Genomic DNA, 23070 nt, shown 5'->3' on the forward strand with positions numbered 1-23070 from the left:
TGTCTGCCTGGATATCGGAAAGTACTGCCTTTGGGCGGTCTGTGCAGAGTTCTGTATAAGAGGTATCTCCCTATTGGGATACTTCCTCATTATTGTGCTGCTGGTAGGATGTTCTTTGTCCCAACAGCAGCACAAGTCTCCCTCACTTATTTAGTACCTGTTAATTATACAATAGGTTCTGGCTAGCTAGCCTTTATTGTAGGGCAGGTTTAATTAAGTAATTATTATTAAAGTAAAAGTTACATCTTTCCTACCAGTACACAGGGGCAGAAATACCCCATTATTCTGCTGTTGTTTGGACTAAGGGAAAACAGATTAACGTTGGAAATCAACACCTTTCCTCATCGTTCTCTACAACCCCTCCCTCATCATTCTTTAAAAGGCCAACACTTTCAGGTTTAACATTTTTACCAATTACATAAATGAAGAACATTTTAAGGTTTGTTTTACTCTTTGGCAATTAGCATTTCTGTCTCTAGCTTGGCTGCCATTGTCTATCTTTTACATATTATTTTTTTGTTATATTTTAGTGCTTATAAACCTCCTGCTTTAGTAATTCAACTTTATTAAATGTATAGTACAGAAAAAGAATATACCAAAACAAAACAGCATGGTTTTAAGGATAAAGGTTGCTGTTTTTATTTATTTTTGGTTTTGTTGTAAACAAAAAAAATTGCTTTATTAATTTGAATGCTTTCTTTTTGCTATTTATTGCCCATTTCACATTTTTATTTGTCCACATTTTTTTCCTGTTCCTAACTCTTTTAGTGCCATAAAGGGAAGTACCACTCACAATGAAAATTTTGAATGCTTTTAAAAATATCCCATTTTGTGTCTGAATTTTAGTTTTGAGGACACGGTCCCAGCTAATGTCTTTCTCAGCTGGTCAAAATTTTGCTTTCCTGAATTTCAGCGTATTTGTGCTTCCCTTACAAAACATTCTACCTATATAGCACAATCTGCTGCCCAGCAGCAATGCTTTAGGTGTCCGCATAAAAGATAATTTCAACCAACGAACAAACGTGTTTCTCGTTCATCAGGTGATCTGTGGCACCCTGACATGGGCCGATTATCGGGAGCGAGCATTTATACTAATGTTTGTAATGGCGTGTAAACTCACTATTAATACAGAGGGCTGTATGCCATAAAGTTTAAATTACTGTACATAAGTGGTTTATAAACAACTGTTTAATGAACAATTGGAAGACAGAGTATTCAGCAGATGGGAAACAAAACAAGTTAAAAAGTGTTCTCTTCTTGACAATAAACGTAATTTGTGTTAATATGAAGTTACTTCACTTAATCTGTGAACGTAGAACCTGTATTCACAGCTTTTTCTATTTAGCTTTAGATTCGTAGAATCAATGTCCAAAGTTCAATATACAGTGGTTACCATTCAATGGCTAGGTCACGTTGGTAACTGCAATACTGGAACTTTCCACTGCCGTGACCATAGTCAATAAAATAATCAGTCCAGGCTCTCTAACTCCCGCATTAGTCTCTCCTTTTCTTGTTCTAGCTCCTGGGCACGCTGGTGATTTTGCTGTAGACGATCTTCAAGCCATTGTAGAAGTGGGCCACTTACTGCAGACATTTGACCACATAAATTCTTAGTGAAAACTGCAGGGTAAAATGTAATAAACAGCAAATTATCAACGTATTGTGAAAATAATATGCTTAGCAAGGAGTTATCCAATACTATAAATACTATGAATTTTACCTTCTTTTCTTCTCACTAATAGAGCTTTTATTTGGTGGTATTTCACTGCTGGTGACATTTTTACTTTTTTTGTTATTAATCGAAATTTACCGAAATTTTTGCAAAAAAATGACATTTTTCACTTTGTTGTAAAATTTTTCTAAAAAAACTACATTTCTATATAAATTTTTCTCTAAATTTATTGTTCTACATGTCTTTGATAAAAAAAATGTTTGGGTAAAAGTTATAGCGTTTACAAACTATGGTACAAAAATGTGAATTTCCGCTTTTTGAAGCAGCTCTGACTTTCTGAGCACCTGTCATGTTTCCTGAGGTTCTACAATGCCCAGACAGTAGAAAAACCCCACAAATTACCCCATTTCGGAAAGTAGACACCCTAAGGTATTCGCTGATGGGCATAGTGAGTTCATGGAAGTTTTTATTTTTTGTCACAAGTTAGCGGAAAATGATGATTTTTTTTATTTATTTTTTCTTACAAAGTCTCATATTCCACTAACTTGTGAATAAAAATAAAAACTTCCATGAACTCACTATGCCCATCACGAAATACCTTGGGGTGTCTTCTTTCCAAAATGGGGTCACTTGTGGGGTAGTTATACTGCCCTGGCATTTTAGGGGCCCTAATGCGTGAGAAGTAGTTTGAAATCAGAATGTGTAAAAAATGCCCTGTGAAATCCTAAAGGTGCTCTTTGGAATGTGGGCCCCTTTGCCCACCTAGGCTGCACGCGCCGCGCCCCCACACGCGCCGCGTCCCCACACCGCCGCTGCAGCTTCTCCCCGTGTGCGGATGAAAACATCCGGTTTCGGGGGGGGGGAGCAGCCAATGGCAGGCGGGAATGAGCCTCCCTAGCATCGCGGGCTCGTCCCCATCCCTCCTGCCATTGGCTGCTCAACCCCCCCGACACTGGATGTTTTCATCCTTTCATCTGCACACGGGGATCAGCTGCAGCGACAGTGCAGGGAGCAGGGTAAGTATATTCACTGGGAGGGGCCTGGCATATGGGGGACATTTTTATAGTATTAGATAAACCCTTTAAGCAATTGTATACCATACAGCTGCATACGTCAACCACAGATTCCTATTATATATTAAAAAAAAAGAGGATAATATGCAGTATAAATCTTTCACCAAGAAACCGCAGCATAGTTAACTACTCTTAAAAAGTTGAATAGAGAGTATGTATGCCAACAGTATGTAGCCTAAGTTTATACCAGTTACAGCCCATATCCTTACTGGTTATATGTAATTAAATGAAATATAGGTCACAAACAGCTTTTTTCCACTGTAGATTCCACACTGAATATTCACTCAGCAGGAAAAAAAAAAGAAGCATATTTAAGTGCACATTTTTCTGGGCTCTGCTGCAGTTTTTTTCAATGTGTGTTTGCACAAACACAATATATATATATATATATATATATATATATATATATATATATATATATATATATATATATATATATATATATACACACACACACACACACATACAGTGGGGGAAATAATTATTTGACCCCTCACTGATTTTGTAAGTTTGTCCAATGACAAAGAAATGAAAAGTCTCAGAACAGTATCATTTCAATGGTAGGTTTATTGTAACAGTGGCAGATAGCACATCAAAAGGAAAATCGAAAAAATAACTTTAAATAAAAGATAGCAACTGATTTGCATTTCATTGAGTGAAATAAGTATTTGAACCCTCTAACAAAAAAAGACTTAATACTTGGTGGAAAAACCCTTGTTTGCAAGCACAGAGGTCAAACGTTTCTTGTAATTGATGACCAAGTTTGCGCACATTTTAGGAGGAATGTTGGTCCACTCCTCTTTGCAGATCATCTCTAAATCCCTAAGGTTCGAGGCTGTCTCTGTGCAACTCTGAGCTTGAGCTCCCTCCATAGGTTTTCGATTGGATTAAGGTCCGGAGACTGACTAGGCCACTCCATGACCTTAATGTGCTTCTTCTTGAGCCACTCCTTTGTTGCCTTTGCTGTATGTTTTGGGTCATTGTCGTGCTGGAACACCCATCCACGACCCATTTTCAGTTTCCTGGCAGAGGGAAGGAGGTTGTCGCTCAGGATTTCACGATACATGGCTCCGTCCATTTTCCCGTTTATGCGAATAAGTTGTCCTGTGCCCTTAGCAGAAAAACACCCCCAAAGCAAAATGTTTCCACCCCCATGCTTGACGGTGGGGACGGTGTTTTGGGGGTCATAGGCAGCATTTTTCTTCCTCCAAACACAGCGAGTTGAGTTAATGCCAAAGAGCTCTATTTTGGTCTCATCAGACCACAGCACCTTCTCCCAGTCACTCTCTGAATCATTCAGGTGTTCATTGGCAAACTTCAGACGGGCCTGCACATGTGCCTTCCTGAGCAGGGGGACCTTGCGAGCCCTGCAGGATTTTAATCCATTGCGGTGTAATGTGTTTCCAATGGTTTTCTTGGTGACTGTGGTCCCTGCTAATTTGAGGTCATTAACTAACTCCTCCCGTGTAGTTCTAGGATGCTTTTTCACCTATCTCAGAACCATTGACACCCCACGAGGTGAGATCTTGCGTGGAGCCCCAGAGCGAGGTCGATTGATGGTCATTTTGTGCTCCTTCCATTTTCGAACAATCGCACCAACAGTTGTCACCTTCTCTCCCAGCTTATTGCTAATGGTTTTGTAGCCCATTCCAGCCTTGTGCAGGTCTACAATTTTGTCTCTGACATCCTTGGACAGCTCTTTGGTCTTTCCCATGTTGGAGAGTTTGGAGTCTGCTTGATTGATTGATTCTGTGGACAGGTGTCTTTTATACAGGTGACTAGTTAAGACAGGTGTCCTTAATGAGGGTGACTAATTGAGTAGAAGTGTCTAACCACTCTGTGGGAGCCAGAACTCTTAATGGTTGGTAGGGGTTCAAATACTTATTTCACTCAATGAAATGCAAATCAGTTGCTATCTTTTATTTAAAGTTATTTTTTCGATTTTCCTTTTGATGTGCTATCTGCCACTGTTACAATAAACCTACCATTGAAATGATACTGTTCTGAGACTTTTCATTTCTTTGTCATTGGACAAACTTACAAAATCAGTGAGGGGTCAAATAATTATTTCCCCCACTGTATATACACGCACACACACAGACACACTTTCAGTTTTTTCCGTTCCTTATGCACAGCCAAATGACTGGACCAATCTGCACCAAATTTGGCACATAGGTAAATCAGGTGATTAGAAAAGTTTTAGACCAGGTCTAAGCTCTATAGGACGTAGTTCTTGAGATATTCACAAAAAAATGCAAATAATGTACTATCACATGACCCATATTAGCCAATAGAAGCCTGCAGGTCCTTCACTCATATCTTGACATACACATGGAGACGTGACCCTTATTGGCCAATAGAAGCTTGCAGGTCCTTCAGTCTTCGCCTCACTGATATACACTGGTTTCCTTAACAGCTCACCCATCTTTCTTCACTATTATAAGGCCAGTATGCGGGTAAGGTCACTTAAGGGGGCGGGTCACTTAAGGGGGCGGGTCACCGGAAGGGTCACTTAAGGGGGCGGGTCACTTAAGGGGGCGGGTCACCGGAAGGGTCACTTAAGGGGGCAGGATGCTGTGGAGGTTACTGTTATTAGGGCCTTTGTGTATATCACAGCTAAGTGGGGCACTATCCTTGTGTCATGTGTCAGGGTGAATCCATGAGTTACCAGAAGGCTCCCGACATGGGAATGGGTCAATAGAATAGGGAGAGACACTATGGAGAGTTCTCTTTCCGGGGGAAAGTCATAACTGCCTAATTTTGCATTTGTTTAACGCACAAGGGATTGGAATTTTCTTTTTTAGGGACTCAACATTAAAAAATACGTCACATTCCCCCAGGCCTCTGCTGCTTGAAAACGTCTAAGGGTTAAAGAGAATGTGTCACTCTAATTTGTTAACATGATTATGGGGGCAGCTGTCTTGCCTAAACTGTTAACAGCAGTCAGAGAAATGCTTTACAGCAGCCATCATTAGTCATAGACATAACAGACCGGAGGAGACTCGAGGACTTCTATGGGAGAGTTTTCTAGGCATGCTCCGTGACCTGTGCAGAGGTCATTGTAGAAGGCGGTATTAGATGAGCTTTGACAATCACCTACTGTGAATGGTGGATCTGGTCTTATCCTGTCTACATATAGGTGATATCTGTCATTAATAATGAGGTAACTGCTGAAAAGTGATCTGTGCAGACCAGGAAGTGGTGGGCAGGGCGAAAATTGCAGGGTTTTAGGATATATATATATATTTTTTTATACACAGATAAAATAACCACTAAAACAATTTTTCAAATGTTTAACATAAAAATAGGATTTAAACAACAGATCATTTTCTGACAAGACATTCCATTCCAATTAACTATTGAAAACGTATTACTATCTTAGCACTTACCAGAACCATTATGAATCTTGGTAATGGAATCTAAGTGTCCAAGACTACAAAGTGAAAATAACATAAATTAGTGTGAGAGATTAATGAATCCTAAATATGCAATAAAATAGGCCATTCTTGGATTTTACTTCTTCTCAGAACCAGCAATCTAAAACTCTTCACTGCCAACAGCACATAAGAAGCTTTGTTAAAGCATACAATATGTACATCCTACAGATGATACACCATTTTTTATTTACCAAAATAAAGCATTAAATAATATAAATCTATACGCCCAAAGCTCCCCCGATTCACCTTTATCCAAAGGGTGGTGTCACTCACAGCATTTTGTGGCACTTTTTGAGCCAAAGCCAAAAGCGGGTTAGCGGGTCAGAATTTTGATTCGGTTTCCATATCAAGAAAAGTATTGTGATAATAACAATTCAATACCATGCAAATAAAAAAAAATACCCAGACATTAACGTGTATTTCTTTTTATTTGTAAAGTATCTATTGCCCTTTATGTGAGGAGGTAGATCATGGGATCACTTACTAATAATGTAAGGCACATGGAAGTGATAAAACCAACAATCCACAATCCTCCTCCATACAAAATTAAAAGGTGCTGTATGAAACCTGGTTCTCTACTTATTATAGTAAGTAACCCCATCCATGTACTTCATGCATTGTTGTCCTTGTATTCTCTACTTACTCCCTACTTGAATTAAGTGACCTCTCATCGATGGGTCACTGACATTTGACTTGGTCCCCTGAGGAATCAGTAACCATTGAGGAAACGCGTCGGGACTTCCATAACCTTTTGGGTATATGGCTACTCATACACCTGTCAGATTGTTAACTGCACTGCACATTGTGGTCTTGACTAGCCACAGTTGCTACTCGGTTCCGTTGACTCCACTCCTCTGTCAGGAAATTGTAATTTGATAGCCACATGTCCATCAACATATATGTCAGATTGTTGACTTACTGTTCATTGCAGTTTTCCACAGCTATACTGCAGTCTAGTTTTGTCAACTCTATCATTCTGTCAGTTCAATTGCTCTCTTGTACCGATTAATTAATTGAGGGAAGCTACGGACCTCTTTCTGTCTATCGGGCAAAGCTGGGCAGTCCATTTTTAGGGAGGGTGACGGCAGGGTGAATACAGTAGGGTAGTAGGACAGGGGATAGAGCAAGGGACACCTAGGGCGATGGACCCAGCATTGTGTCTCTCCTTCTATGTTCTTCTCCTCCTACTCTATCATTACACCGCTATCCCTGCATGGTCCTTTCCCATCTCCTTGTTCGTACCCATCTACAAAGGAGAGTACGCAGCCCAAGTTGCGTTTTTTTGTATGTCTCATTGTCTGGACCCATTATTTTATCTCTAGACATTATTAAAATGTTAAGTTTTAATTAAGCTACCCATTTACTGTGATTTCTTTTGATTTGAAGGGTTTAGCCCAATATTACCAACAGTAGTTTGACCTACTTGAATTGGTTGTGTTATTTAACAGGCTGTAGATCTACTCGTTTACCTTGCGATTCTGTGAGCGCGCGTTCACAGGAAATCTCGCGAGATGACGCGTATATGCGTCTAGGAGGAATAACCCGGCTGCCCGCAGGACGCATCCCTGCGTTAGGCGGTCGGGAGGTGGTTAAAGTGGCTCATTGTGAGCCTTAGCAACACTCCTCTGTCTTCTGTTTACATAACACAGTCAGTGTTAGCAAGTCTCCCCTGTAATGTAAACAGAAGACAGGGGGTTTTGCTAAGGCTCAAAATGGGCCACTTTAAAGCTGTTTTTCTAATAGAAATGTATGATTTCAATAATTAAAGTAGATTACAAAAATGGTCAGTATCACTGCCCCTACACATTACACAAATAAAAATTAAATAGCAGTTACATTTTAAAGGACTGGGCCAATTTTAGTTTTTTTCCTCCAAACATTCCATAAGCCATAACTTGTTTAACTTGCTGTTCACATAGTCATGGGGGCTTATTATTTGCAGGACAAGTTGTATTTTTCAATAGCATCATTTTTTTTATTGATGACCTATCCTCAGCAAGGAGCCGGCACCCCCCACAATCAGCTGTTTGTTTCGGATGAGCGCTGTGTTCTCTTCTCTGTCCACGTCGAGCAGGTGTAATTACAACTACAATGGGACGGCTCCTTCTTATTCAAGTGAATAGGATGGCATCGTCCCTTTGAAGTGTATAGGGATGGAGGATTTTAAACCCGCAGCATGTCTAGTTAGGTTGCCGATTTCCACAGCAATATGTAAACTGCATTTTGCCATGAATTTGTCTTACATTTTGCTGCAGAAATTCCTCTGCAGAAAATCCACTCTTTGTACATAAACTTGAACCGATACCTGTGTATTCTGCGATAGGCATCCTGCTCCTCTTGGCACAAAATTTTGGGTAGTTCCACAGCGGACTCCAAGCAAACTTTCCTAATAGTGTCATGTGGGACAACATGAAGTGGTATTTCTATTCTTTCATATCTGTTGAATACAATGTAAAATGTGGTATAATAGCAATTGAGAGTCCAAATATTAGCAAGGGCCTTTCATGTTTTTTTTTTATTTTAGATAAAATACCTTTCCTTGCGGGGTACCCCCCACTGATACTGCCAGTTTTTTTTTAAATATCGCTGGTACGCCCGCTGTGTCCCCCTGCAGTTTTTCCGCCCAGTATGTTAATATTGAGCATCGGTACAGGGAGGAGGAGACGCCAGGGTTTCTCAGTGGGCGTCTCCTTCCTGGCTGTGCCGCGATCCAATCACAGTGGAGAATGTCACAGTCAGGGTAAAGGTGAGCTTTTTTTTCTCCCTGGCTGTGACACTCTCCGCCGAGATTGGATCGCGGCACAGCCAGGAAGAAGGAGACGCCCACTGAGAAACCCTGGCGTCTCCTCCTCCCTGTACCGATGCTCAATATTAACATACTGGGCGGGAAAACTGCAGGGGGACACAGCGGGCGTACCAGCGATATTTGAAAAAAAACTGGCAAAGTGGAAGCATCACTGGGAGGTACCGAGCAAGGAAAGGCATTTATCTAAACTAAAACACAAAAAAAACAAAACAAAAAAAAAACACTACAACATGAAAGGTCCTCTTTAAAAAAGACTTTCTAGGGAGATTGAAAAAAAGCATAATAAAACTATGCTGTGTGTGGTTTTGCCATGCAACACATTACTACACCGCAACCACCATAATATCTTCGCTTGTAGTCATTTCATGTGAATATTCTTTTATCATAATTTTTTTTTTACATCCAAACAGTAAAGGTAGAACACTGTGCAGGTCATAATGACAGTCTAAACTTAACTTATTTGTGAGAAGGACTAGGTATGTATGGCTCAACCCAACAATTAAAAATGGTAAAGGTGTACTAGAAATTTCAATAACTTAAAGGGGTCGTCCGAGTTCAGATACCCACAATTTCACCAAGACAACCCCCTGTTATGAGCATCGGAGCATTTTATGCATTCCGGTGACGTACCGGGCTCTCCATAGTGACTGCCAGGCGGAGGCTTACGCCCAGCAGTAAGCCCAGTGATGTTACCAGCACTAATGGGCAGGCTTTAGGGTGCCCTAGCCTTTAAAACAGCTAGGGCATCACTAAAGCACGCACATCAGAGCCGGTGGCATCTGCCCAGCAGTGCGTTATTGTAGACAATTCATTAGCTGCAAGTACTACCTTCAAGTACTACATTAAGTACATTGAAGAGATATTGCAGGAGATAGTCAGGAGGTAGGCTGGAAGGTGGAAACAATACAAAAAAAAAAAGGTAAGATTTGTTTGATTTAAATTTACAATTTTTATTTTATTTTTTTCTCCTCTTTAAAATGGCAGACTTGGTTATGTGCAGGAATTGTTGTGCATTTATTTCATGTTCCACTCTTTGGAGATTCGGATGCTGTCAGATCTGTAGACAGTTCTCCTTACTGCAGCAGGAAATTGCATTTTTGAAATCTGAAATATTTAAATTATCTGTTAACAAACTCCAGCTAGGACTGCTGCAATGCCACTGCCACAGAGGACCCCCAGAAATGGCAGATGGGTTACTGTAGGTTCTGGAAGTCTTAGAGTGGTGGATAGAAGACATGTCCCACAGTCGGTGGTTCTCCATAATTCATTTGCAGCACTCTCAAAATGTAAGGACAACATGGATATGGACTCAAGCACAGAGGGTGAGAAACCATCGACTCCTATGTCTAATGTATGCAAGACTGCAGCCAAGGACAAAAAAGATAAAGTGAAGTCTCAAAGGAAGCAGCTGTTGCTGGGTGATTCAATCATAAGAAGTGTGGAGCTTAAAGAAAATGGTTTTGAGAGATGTCTCCCTGGGGCTACTGCTAGAAGAGATAGAAGACGTATTATTAATATTGTTAAGCAAGCAAAGCAGGAAGGGGACGTGGATGTTCTTGTCCATCTAGGGACAAATGACCTGGCTTGCAATGAAGTGTCAGAGGTGAAAAAATCTTTTATCACACTTGGTAATGACGTACAGGATTTTGCATCCACCATTTCATTTTCTGAAGTTCTGCCTGTGCATAATGTTCAGAATGATAGGCAGAGGCGCATAAAGGAGTTCAACATATGGCTTGGTAAATGGTGTCAAGAGCAAGGATTTGGCTTTGTTTCTCATGATAGCTCTACTTGAAATAGAAAGGAACTGTACAAAAAAGATGGTTTGCATCTTTCTCTCAAAGGAACAAATGTACTTAGTGAACAACTCCAAGAATTTGCGGAAGAGTATTTAAACTAGGAAGGGGGGGCAAAAGAGTGAAAATAAAAGAGTCCAATTGCCCCCCGAAACAATGCCAGAACAGGTCAGAAGCACAGAGGTTAAGAAATGATAAGCTCAGAGTCCTGTCTACAAATGCTCGCAGTTTAGGTAAAAAAAAATCAATGAACTTAGGTCAATAATGGCCTCTGAGAATGTAGATTTAGTGGCTGTTACGGAGACATGGTTTAATGAAAGAAATGACTGGGACATAACCATACCAGGGTACTCTTTATACAGAAGAGACAGAGAAGGCAAGAAAGGAGGAGGAGTGGCCCTGTATGTGAAAGATAGCATTAAATCTAACCTAATACAAGTTGGTGAGGCCAACATAGAGTCAGTTTGGGTTACGTTGCAGTTTGCTAACCATGCAGTAACTCGTGTAGGTGTGATATATAGACCACCTGGTCAAGTTAAAGAACTAGATGATCTACTAGTTGAAGAAATAGCTAAAATGACAATGAAAGGAGAAGTTATCATTATGGGAGATTTCAATCTTCCAGATATAAACTGGAAAACCAAAATAGCAAGTTCTACCAGGAGTACAGATATTCTAAATTCCCTACTGGGGTTATCTCTACAACAAGTGGTTGAGGAGCCAACCCGGAGGGAGGCCATTTTGGATTTGGTATCACAAATGGGGATTCGGTATATGATGTCATTGTAGGCGAAACCTTGGGATCTAGTGATCACCAGTCAGTGTGGTTTAATATAAGAACTGTGAAAGAGTCCCACCACACAAAAACAAAAGTTTTAGACTTAGAAAAACAGACTTTTCAAAAATGAAATTAGTCATAAATGAGTCCTTATCAGACTGGAACGGATTACATGGAGTCCAGGAGAAATGGGACTACTTAAAAGGTGCATTATTGAAGGCAACAGAAAATTGCATTAGACTTGTCAGTAAAAGCAAAAAAAGGAAGAGACCACTGTGGTACTCAGCAGAAGTGGCCCAAATCATTAAAAATAAAAGCTAGCATTTTGTAATTATAAAAAAACCCAGAGCAATGAAGATAAGGAAATCTACAAGATTAGGCAGAGAGAGGCCAAGCAAGTTATAAGAACTTCTAAAGCGCAGGCAGAAGAAAAACTAGCTCAGTCTATGAAAAAAGGGGATAAGACATTCTTCAGATATATAAATGAAAAAGGAAATTAAAACAAGGAATAACTAAATTAAAAACAAAGGACGGAAGGTATGTAGAAGAGAATAAAGGGCTAGCCGACTGCCTTAATGAATACTTCTGTTCAGTTTTTACAAAAGAAAAAGGAGAAGGACCTCCACTAGAAAGGATGACTAATAAATCGTTTGATGCATGTGTCTTTACAGAGGAAGATGTTCTAAGTTTGCTGTCTAAGGTGAAGACAAATAAGTCACAGGGGCCTGATGAGATACACCCAAAATTATTAAAAGAGCTTAGTGGTGAACTGGCAAAACCGTTAACAGATTTATTTAACCAATCATTAGTAACAGGAGTCGTCCCGGAAGATTGGAAATTGGCAAATGTCGTGCCCATTCACAAGAAAGGTAGTAGGGAGGAATCGAGCAACTATAGACCAGTGAGTCTGACATCAATAGTAGGCAAATTAATGGAAACCCTATTAAAGGATAGGATTGTGGAACATCTAAAATCCCATGGATTGCAAGATGAAAAACAACATGGGTTTACTTCAGGGAGATCATGTCAAACAAATCTTATAGAATTTTTTGACTGGGTGACTAAAATAATAGACGGTGGAGGTGCAGTAGACATCGCATATCTAGATTTTAGTAAGGCTTTTGACACTGTCCCACATAGAAGACTTATCAATAAACTGCAGTCATTGAGCATGGACTCCCATATTGTTGAGTGGATTAGGCAGTGGCTGAGTGACAGACAACAGAGGGTTGTAGTCAATGGAGAACATTCAAAACAAGGTCATGTTACCAGTGGGGTTCCACCGGGATCTGTACTGGGACCAATTTTGTTTAATATCTTCATAAGTGATATTGCAAAAAGCCTTGATGGTAAAGTTTGTCTTTTTGCTGATGACACAAAGATATGTAACAGGGTTGATGTTCCTGGAGGGAAACGCCAAATGGAAAAGGACTTAGGAAAACTAGAAGAATGGTCAGAACTCTGGCAACTGAAATTTAATGTGGATAAGTGCAAGATAATGCACCTGGGGCGTAAAAACCCAAGGGCAGAATATAGAATATTTGACACAGTCCTGACCTCAGTATCTGAGGAAAGGGATTTAGGAGTAATTATTTCAGAAGACTTAAAGGTGGGAAGACAATGTAATAGGGCAGCACGAAATGCCAGCAGAATGCTTGGATGTATAGGGAGAGGTATAAGCAGTAGAAAGAGTGAAGTGCTTATGCCGCTGTACAGAACACTGGTGAGACCTCACTTGGAGTATTGTGCGCAGTACTGGAGGACATATCTCCAGAAGGAATATAGATACTCTAGAGAGAGTTCAGAGAAGAGCTACTAAACTAGTACAATGGATTGCAGGATAAAACTTACCAGAAAGGTTAAAGGACCTTAACACCCTCACGTCCGCCCATAGGATATAAACGTCCTATGGGTGGACGTCTATTTCTGACAGCACGTTTTAAAACGTCCTGTCAGAAATAGCAGCTGCACGCTAATCGTGCAGCTGCTGATCGGGTTGCCCGCTGTCAGTGACAGCAGGGCAACCCTAAGACAAGGCAGGGACAGTGCCCAGGTGTCCCTGCCTTCACGATCGCTGCAGACACAGCACTCACCGAGCGCTGTGTCTGCAGAGCAGGAAGCGCTGTGCGCTTCCTGTTCCGGCGGTCATGTGACCGCCGTGACCGGAGTGTGCAGGAGCTGTGTGAGGTCTCTCAGAGACCTCTATCAGCCCTGCTCTGAGGCTGTACAGCGCTGGATTGCTGCTGTACAGCCTCTCTAGGGGTGCATTTGTCCTGTAACTGGGGCTACTATGTCAGCCCCAGTTACAGGAGAAATCAACTGTGAAAAAATAAATAAAAAGTGAAGTAAATGTCCCCCAGAGGTCTTGTATGACCTTATGGGGGACGAAAAGTGTAAAATAAAATAAAAATAAAATAAAGGGTTGAAAAAATAAAATAAAAAAAAAAGTTTCACATGTAAAAAAAAAAAAAATCCCAAGTAAGGAATAAAAAAAAAAATTTAAAATAGAAAAATAAAATAAAATAGACATATTTAGTATTGCCGCGTCCGTTTAAAAACCAGCTCTATAAAAATATCACATGACCTAACCCCTCGGGGTGAACACCGTAAAAAAAAAAAAAAAAAAAAAAACTGTGTCAAACAAGCAATTTTTGTCACCTTGCATCACAAAAGGTGCAACACCAAGTGATCAAAAACGCGTATGTCCCACTAAATAGTACCAATACAAACCGTCACCCTCATCCCGCAAAAAATGAGCCCCTACATAAGAAAAATCTCTCACAAAATAAAAAAAACTATAGCCTCTCAGAACATGGACACATTAAAAACATAATTTTTGGTTTCAAAAAATGCTATTATTGTGTAAAACTTTAATAAATGAGAAAAAGTATACATATTAGGTATCACCACGTCCGTAACAATCTGCTCTATAAAAATGTCACTTGACTGAACCCCTAGGTGAACGCTGTAAAAATAAATAAATAGAAACTGTGCTAAAACAACCAATTTTTTGGTCACCTTGCCCCATAAAGTGTTATAATGAATGATCAAAAAATCATATGTACCCAAAAATAGTACTAATAAAACTGGCACCTTATCCCCTAGTTTCCAAAATGGGGTCACTTCTTGGGAGTTTCTACTGTAAGGGTGCATCAGGGGGCTTCCAATGGGACATGGCATCTAAAAACCATGTGGAGTTCCTTATCTTCTGCGCCCTGCCGTGTGCCCATACAGCAGTTTACGACCACATGTGGGGTGTTTCTGTAAACCGCAGAATCTGGGTAATAAATATTGAGTTTTGTTTGGCTGTTAACCATCGATGTGTTAAAGAAAAAAATTGATTAAAATGGAAAATCCTGCCAAAAAAGTGAAATTAAAAATTTGATCTCCATTTTCCTTTAATTCTTGTGGAACGCCTAAAGGGTTAACAAAGTTTGTAAAATCGATTTTGAATACCTTGAGGGGTGTAGTTTCTACAATGGGGTCATTTATGGGGGTATCCACTATGTAGGCCCCACAAAGTGACTTCAGACCTGAACTGGTCCTTATAAAGTGGGTTTTGGCAATTTTCTTAAAAATTTGAAGAATTGCTTCTAAACTTCTAAGCCTTCTAACGTCCTAAAAAAATAAAAATGACATTTCCAAAATGATGCCAACATAAAGTAGACATATGGGGAATGTTAAATAATAAATATTTTATGAGGTATCACTTTCTGTTTTAAAAGCAGAGAAATTGAAATTTAGAAAATTGCGAATTTTTCAAATTTTGGGTAAATTTGGGATTTTTTCATAAATAAAGGTGAAATATTTGACTCAAATTTATGACTATCATGAAGTACAATGTGTCACGAGAAAACAAATCTCTGAATGACTTGGATAAATAAAGGCGTTCCCATAGTTATTACCACATAAAGTGAGATATGTCAGTTTTGCAAAATTTGGCCTGGTCAGGAAGGGGGCAAAGGGCCCAGATGGGAAGTGGTTTAATATGTATAGCTTGGAAGAAAGAAGCGACAGAGGGGATATGATAGAAACTTTTAAATACATAAAGGGAATCAACTCGGTAAAGGAGGAGAGCATATTTAAAAGAAGAAAAACTACCCACAAGAGGACACAGTTTTAAATTATAGGGGCAAGTTTAAAAGTACTATCAGGAAGTATTACTTTACTGAGAGAGTAGTGGATGCATGGAATAGGGCCTTCCTGCAGAAGTGGGTAGCTGCAAATACAGTGAAGGGGTTTTTAGCATGCATGGGATAGGCAGAAGGCTATCCGTCATATAAGATAGGGCCCGGGGAACTATTCATAAGGATTCCGATATATTGGGCAGACTAGATGGGCCAAATGGTTCTTATCTGCCCGACACATTCTATGTTTCTATGATTCTATGTTCAGCTCTGAAACTGGGGACAACCCTTTTAAAGGGTTAGGGACACCTTTGTACCTGCATTTTACGCTAAAAAAAAATTGTGCATTTACAAACTGCATTCTGCTTTATAGTGAATCTGTCAGAGAGCTGCTCTGACGGCTGAATGTGTAGCCCTTATCTCTGAACTCCTGATAGCTCATTAAAGGGTTTCTGTCACCCCATTAAACCGTTTTTTTTTTTTTTTTCTTTAATAATAATCCCTATAGTGCGATCTCATGATACATAATCAAATTAATAATTTTGGTTCAGTAGATTTTGCTAAAAAACGATTTTTAAAATATGCTAATTACCTTGCTACCAGCAAGTAGGGCGGCTACTTGCTGGTAGCAGCCGCATCCTCCGATGGTAATGACGCCCCCTCGGCATGCTGATTGACAGGGCCGGGGAAGGTAATCCTTCTCTGCTGGCGCTGTTAGAATTTGAAATCTCGCGCCTGCGCCGTACCTGGCTTCAATCGGCGCAGGCGCACTGAGAGGCGGCCGCTCCGCCGGCGTCTTCTCTTCCGGGTGTATGCGATGACGTCATCGACGCAGGCGCATTGGAGGATGGAGCGGTCGAGCAGAGCGGCCGCCTCTCAGTGCGCCTGCGCCGATTGAAGCCAGGTACGGGCGCAGGCGCGAGATTTCAAATTCTAACAGCGCCAGCAGAGAAGGATACCTTCCCTGGCCCTGTCAATCAGCATGCCGAGGGGGGGGCGTCATTACCATCGGAGGATGCGGCTGCTTATCAGCAAGTAGCCGCCCTACTTGCTGGTAGCAAGGTAATTAGCATATTTTTAAAAATCGTTTTTTAGCAAAATCTACTGAACCAAAATTTTTAATTTGATTATGTATCATGAGATCGCACTATAGGGATTAGTTATTAAAGAAAAAAAAAAAAAAAACGGTTTAATGGGGTGACAGAAACCCTTTAAACACTCATTTAAGCTGAGAGGAATTTTATCTTTCAGAGTTATGAGCTGTCAGGAAGTCCAGCTTAGAGCCCATCTCACATGACCGTATTTTGTGTCCGGATCTGTTTCGCAATTTTGCAGATGTCAAGTGGACCCATTCGTTTCAATGGGCTGAAAAAGAATGCGGACAGCACACTGTGTACTGTCTGAATCCGCTCTTCCATTCTGTGGCAACGCAAAATAAGATAGAACATGTCCGTTTTTGCGGACAAGAATAGATATTTCTATCATACAGAATACGTCTCCAATCCGCAAAATGCAGAACACACACATCCAGTATCCGTGTTTTGCGGATCTGCAAAAACGTATATGGTCGTGTGAATAGACCCTAAGGGAAACAGACATATCCTAGCGATATGCCCCCATTGTCTGTGATGGGAATACCCCTTTAACTGCCTGCCAACCGCTCATTGACCATATACTTCCAGGTGGTCATCACTTCTATCTGCATGGAGGTTTCTAAATGTCCTTGTAGAGATTGCAGCTGGAGGAACGTGCCCATTATCACTAACAGCAGGGCTCCCCCACAGAGAAGGCAGGGACATTTTTTTTTACCCTCCCTGCCTTAACAATTGCTGCGTATAGAGATCAGGAAGCATCTTCTTGCTCCGGTCCCAGCAAAAAAAAAAAAAAAAGAGAGAAACTAAAAAAATTCACCACACCAAACCACACAATCTAGCCCTACTCCTGGCAATCATAGCTCATAGATCCCATATATCAAAATGACCTTAAACGAAAGGAGGCATCACCTAAAAATATATTTTAGTCTCACGTTGTCCTAAATGTAAAAAACAAAAACTATCCCCCTGCCCGCTTTAAAAAAAAAAGTTAAATAAAAAAATAAGATAAAATGAAAATGACAAGACCCATATATCACTGAAAAAAAAAAGTAAAATTAAAGGGAACCTGTCATCAACTTTATGCTGACCTCACCGAGAGCAGCATAACATAGTGACAGAAATGCTGATGTCAGCGATGTGTCACTCATGAGCTAAAAGTAAGTGGTTGCTGAGAACCAGCTTTATAATCATTACAGCCCAGGCCTTGAAAAGAGTCAAATCTACCTGAGAAGAGTCCTGGTTATTCCTAATCTCCTGCTCTCCCCGCCCATCTGCTGATGATTGGCAGTTCTCTCCTAGAGAGAAAGAGAGAAAACTCGGTAGAAGACTGTCAGCCATCAGCAGGTGGGCAGGAGAGCAGGAATTCATGAATGACCATGACTCTTCTCAGATGGCCTCTTTTCCAGGCCCAGTCTGCAATGATTGTGATGTTGGTTCTCGGCAACCACTTACTTTTAACTTATAAATGACAGACCGATGAAATCAACTCACCTGTTTCTACTTTATTCTGCCGTTAGTATGGACAGCATAAAGGGCGACGCTAGGGAGGCTCGTCCCCGTCTGCCATTAGCTGCTCCCCCCTCCCCGACACTGGATGTTTTCATCAGGGGACCAGGAGCGCCGCAGGGAGCGGGGTAAGTATATTACCTGTGAGGGGCCCAGTACTGGGGGGGGTTGTTTCTGAGATTGGATAACCCCTTTAAAGTTATGGCTATCCAAGATACATATAGTAAAAAAGTAAAGTGTGTCTCGTTTTAACGGGGGCAAATGGCTTCGTCTTGAACTGGTTAATTATACAACTAAACTGGTTAAATTGAGTAAAAGAGCCTCTGCTTTATTCCTTGAAACAGGGACACACTTGACCATGGGCCTTGTTTAAGGGCTCATGCAAACGAGCGTATTTACTTTCCATATCCGTTCCAGTTTTATTGCAGACCATATGTGGAACCATTCATTTCAATGGGTCCGCAAAAAAACGGAAGTTACTCCGTGTGCATTCCGTTTCCGTATGTCCATTTCACAAAAAAATAGAACATGTCCTATTATTGTCTGCATTACGGACAAGGATAGGACTGTTCTACTATGGACCTGCTGTTCTGTTCTGCAAAATACATACGGTCTTGTGCATGAGCCCCAATACTGCAGCTCAGTCCCATTAAGTCAATTGGACTAAGCGGCAATACCATGTGCAGCCAATGGACAAGTGTGATGCTGTTTCTGGAAAAATAGCATTTTTTATTTTATTTCAAATATCCCTGTTGGTTTTATTTTCATAACATTACCCATTTAACGTTGGAAAAAACTTTTCAATGGCTTCTTTTACTCTAACAATACTTTCTTTTCAGCTTTTTGTCTTAGGCTATTTTCAAACTAGTGGCAGGACGCATCCGACAGGCTGTTCACCCTGTCAAATCCGTCCTGCCGCTATTTCGACGAGCCGCCGCTCCGTCCCCATTGACTATAATGGGGACGGGGACGGAGCTCCGGCGCAGCACGGCAGTGCACGGCGAAAGGCCGCTGGACTAAAAGTACTGCATGTCTGACTTTTTAGTCCGGCGGCCTCTCACCGCGAACTGCGCCGGAGCTTCGCCCCAGTCCCCATTATAGTCAATAGGGACGGAGCGGCGGTCCGGCGAAATAGCGGCAGGACGGATCCGACAGGGTGAACAGCCTGTCGGATCCGTCCTGCCGCTAGTGTGAAAATAGCCTTACTTTTAACAATTTTCTCTGTACACAAGCATGGGTTCTTGAATCTTACAGGTGACTTACTCATTGCTTTTCTGTGCTTGAACTGACTGAAAACAGGTGTAGAGAATACGACCTGTCTGAGGAGGAAAAAAAATATATAAGAAATGTAAAATTCAAGGTGAACCATAAAAGTACAGTTCAAAACTGAATATGTGATAGATTTTGCAACAGAAAAAATGGGTGTCCCTTAAAAAGTATATGTCCGTGGAGTAGTGGACAACAATGGATTAAAAACACCTGACAAATTTGAAACGTAGCTCACAAAATCCCTTTTACTGGTCCAAATTTCAGATTGATTACAGCCCAAATCGTACAACTCACCTTGGTATTCTTGTCCTCTATGAAGCAGGAGAAGATTAATCCCACAAATCCAACATCCATCATCTGATACATTGCCTGGGTGCGCACATCTGTAGTGCAAGGACAGAAGGGGACACTAATAAACATTTACACCTTTGTACATATCTAAATATAATAGCCATTAGTCTCTCACCAACATGGGATGGCCACACTGTAATATGTGGGTGAGAGTGATACCAGCCAACAACCCTCATCGGACGTCCAGTAATCTCAGACAATCTGTGCAGAGGAGTTAAAGAAAAACATATCCATATAACATTCTAACCACTTCATTTACCCCCTTCCTGACAGAACCTAATTTAGCAAATCTGACATGTGTCACTTTGGAACGGTTTTACTTATCCAAGCCATTCTGAGACTGTTTTCTCGTAACACATTGTACTTCATGACAGTGGTAAATTTGCAAAATACAAATGCAATAGCACTCTGCATCCAGCATTCTGCCCTGCCTCTATGCTGGATGAGGCATTGGTGTACATTTTGGCCAAAGCGTAATAAGCCACTCACCACGTCAAGGTCGCCTCTATGGAGTGGTCCCTAACACTAGTTCCTACCTGTTTATGGGCCATGACAGCCACACAAAGTCCAGGGAATGCAGGTCAGCATGCAAGCCAAGCACACTCTGCTTTTAACCCCGTCCGGTGCCATTACAGCTTTCATCGGATCCAGGGATGCAAGTACCAACATGCATGCTGAGCCCACCATATACTTCTCCTGGAGCCAAATGGCTACTGGTAGGTTCTATATAAGCAGACTCAGTTTTATACTGACTTTAAAACCAGCCTCCAGGACAGATTGACTGGTCAGGTGTGCATGACTCAAAGGAGATCGCCACGCCTCCAATATATACTACAAAGAAAAAATGTGGGTGATTGAGTCAGCACAACCCTGTATGCAGGTGCACATCGCTATGGCGAAATACATATACAAACGCAAAACACAAATGCAATAGCACTCTGCAACCAGCATTCTGCCCTGCCTCTATGCTGGATGAGGCATTGGTGTACATTTTGGCCAAAGCATAATAAGCCACTCACCACGTCAAGGTCGCCTCCATTGAGTGGTCCCTAACACTAGTTCCTACCTGTTTATGGGCCATGACAGCCACACAGAGGTAAATTTGAGTCGATATATTTCACCTTTATTTATAAAATAACCAAATTTTTTTTCTCTGCTTTAAAAACAAAGTGCTACCTCATAAAATATGTATTACTTAACATTCCCCATATGTCTGCTTTATGTTGGCATCATTTTGTAAATGTCATTTTATTTTTTTAGGACATTAGAAGGCTTCGAATTGTAGAAGCAATTCTTGAAATTTTTCCGAAAATTTCCAAAAACTACACCCCTCAAGTTAATCAAAACTGATTTTTACAAAACTTTGTTAACCCTTTAGGTGTTCCACAAGTATTAAAGGAAAATGGAGATGACATTTCTAAATTTTACTTTTTTGGCAGATTTTCCATTTTATTCTTTAACACATCGAGGGTTAACAGCCAAACAAAACTCAATATTTATTAGAAAAAGGAGTTACAGCCAGCTCACCTTCCGATCCTGTTGACGGTGCACGGGGCGGACTCAAGCCAGTCCAGCAGTAAGTAGATGAAGTAGAAAAATGCTCCAGCACCAAAGGACGCTTTATACAAAATCCCGTTCTTTGTTGAATTTTTCACCAAAATACAGGTACAGACAGCGACAGTGGCACGGGGACCCACTGCTTCCCACGACCTACGCGTTTCGAACGGTGTCGTTCTTACTCATGGTCTGCTGAGTAAGAACGACACCGTTCGAAACGCGTAGGTCGTGGGAAGCAGTGGGTCCCCGTGCCACTGTCGCTGTCTGTACCTGTATTTTGGTGAAAAATTCAATAAAGAACGGGATTTTGTATAAAGCGTCCTTTGGTGCTGGAGCATTTTTCTACTTCATCTCAATATTTATTAGGCCCTTTCAACTTGAGTTTTTCTTTTCCGGCATAGAGTTCCGTCGTCGGGGCTCTATGCCGGAAGAATCCTGATCAGGATTATCCCCATGCATTCTGAATGGAGAGAAATCCGTTCAGGATGCATCAGGATGTCTTCAGTTCCGGACCGGAACGTTTTTTGGCCGGAGAAAATACTGCAGCATGCTGCGATTTTTCCTCCGGCCAAAAATCCTGAACACTTGCCGCAAGGCCGGATCCGGAATTAATGCCCATTGAAAGGCATTAATCCGGATCCGGCCTTAAGCTAAACGTCGTTTCGGCGCATTACCGGATCCGACATTTAGCTTTTTCTAAATGGTTACCATGGCATCCAGGACACTAAAGTCCTGTTTGCCATGGTAAAGTGTAGTGGGGAGCGGGGGAGCAGTATACTTACCGTCCGTGCGGCTCCCGGGGCGCTTCAGAGTGACGTCAGGGCACCCCACACGCATGGATGACGTGACCAAAAAATGTCTGTTTTGGCACTGTTTTAATTTTTTACAACATTCATCTGACAGGGTAGATCATGTGCTATTTTTATAGAGCAGGTTGTTTACGGACACGATAATATCAAATATGTCTACTTTCTTTGTCTGTTTCAGTTTTACATAATAAAGAATTTTTGGGAAAACAATTATGTTTTTGTGTCTCCATTTTCCGCCCATCTTGTGCAGGGGCTTGTTTTTTGCAGGAAGAATTGATGTTTTTATTGGTACCATCTTTCGGTACATATGATTTTTTGATCATTCATTATTACACTTTATGGGGCAAGGTGACCAAAAAAAATAGGTTGTTTTGGCGCAGTTTATATTTATTTTTACAGAGTTCACCTGAGGGGTTAGATCATGTGACATTTTTATAGAGCAGATCGTTAAGGACGCGGCAATACCTAATATGTATATGTTTTACGCAATAATAGCATTTTTTAAACCAAAAGATTATGTTTTAGTCTCTCCATAGTCTGAGATCCATAGCTTTTTTAGTTTTTGACCAACTGTCTTAGGTAGGGTCTAATTTTTTGCGGGATGAGGTGACGGTTTGATAGGTACTATTTTGGTGTTGTAATTTTTGTGATGTAAGGTGACAAAAAAGATTGCTTTTTTGGCACGGTATTTATTTTTTACGGTGTTTATCTGAGTGGTTAGGTCATGTGATATTTGTATAGAGCTGGTTGTTACGGATGCGGCAATACCTAATATGTCTACTTTTTCTTATTTAT

General features: G+C 40.9%; 1 protein-coding gene across 1 annotated transcript in view; it reads right to left on the reverse strand.

The window, feature by feature from the left end:
- Positions 1-1147: 1147 nt before the first annotated feature.
- The window catches only part of BRCC3 (BRCA1/BRCA2-containing complex subunit 3), a 38292-nt gene continuing 16369 nt past the window's right edge, over positions 1148-23070 (reverse strand). Inside the window, exons 3-8 of the mRNA XM_040405525.1 lie at positions 20025-20112; positions 19853-19941; positions 19553-19608; positions 8488-8619; positions 6135-6178; positions 1148-1620 (exon numbers count right to left, since the gene is read on the reverse strand). Of these exons, the coding sequence (XP_040261459.1) occupies positions 1469-1620; positions 6135-6178; positions 8488-8619; positions 19553-19608; positions 19853-19941; positions 20025-20112 (561 nt within the window). The 3' untranslated portion in view covers positions 1148-1468. The remainder of the gene's footprint in view (positions 1621-6134; positions 6179-8487; positions 8620-19552; positions 19609-19852; positions 19942-20024; positions 20113-23070) is intronic.

The sequence above is a fragment of the Bufo bufo genome, chromosome 8, assembly GCF_905171765.1.
Source record: "Bufo bufo chromosome 8, aBufBuf1.1, whole genome shotgun sequence".
Classification (NCBI taxonomy): domain Eukaryota; kingdom Metazoa; phylum Chordata; class Amphibia; order Anura; family Bufonidae; genus Bufo; species Bufo bufo.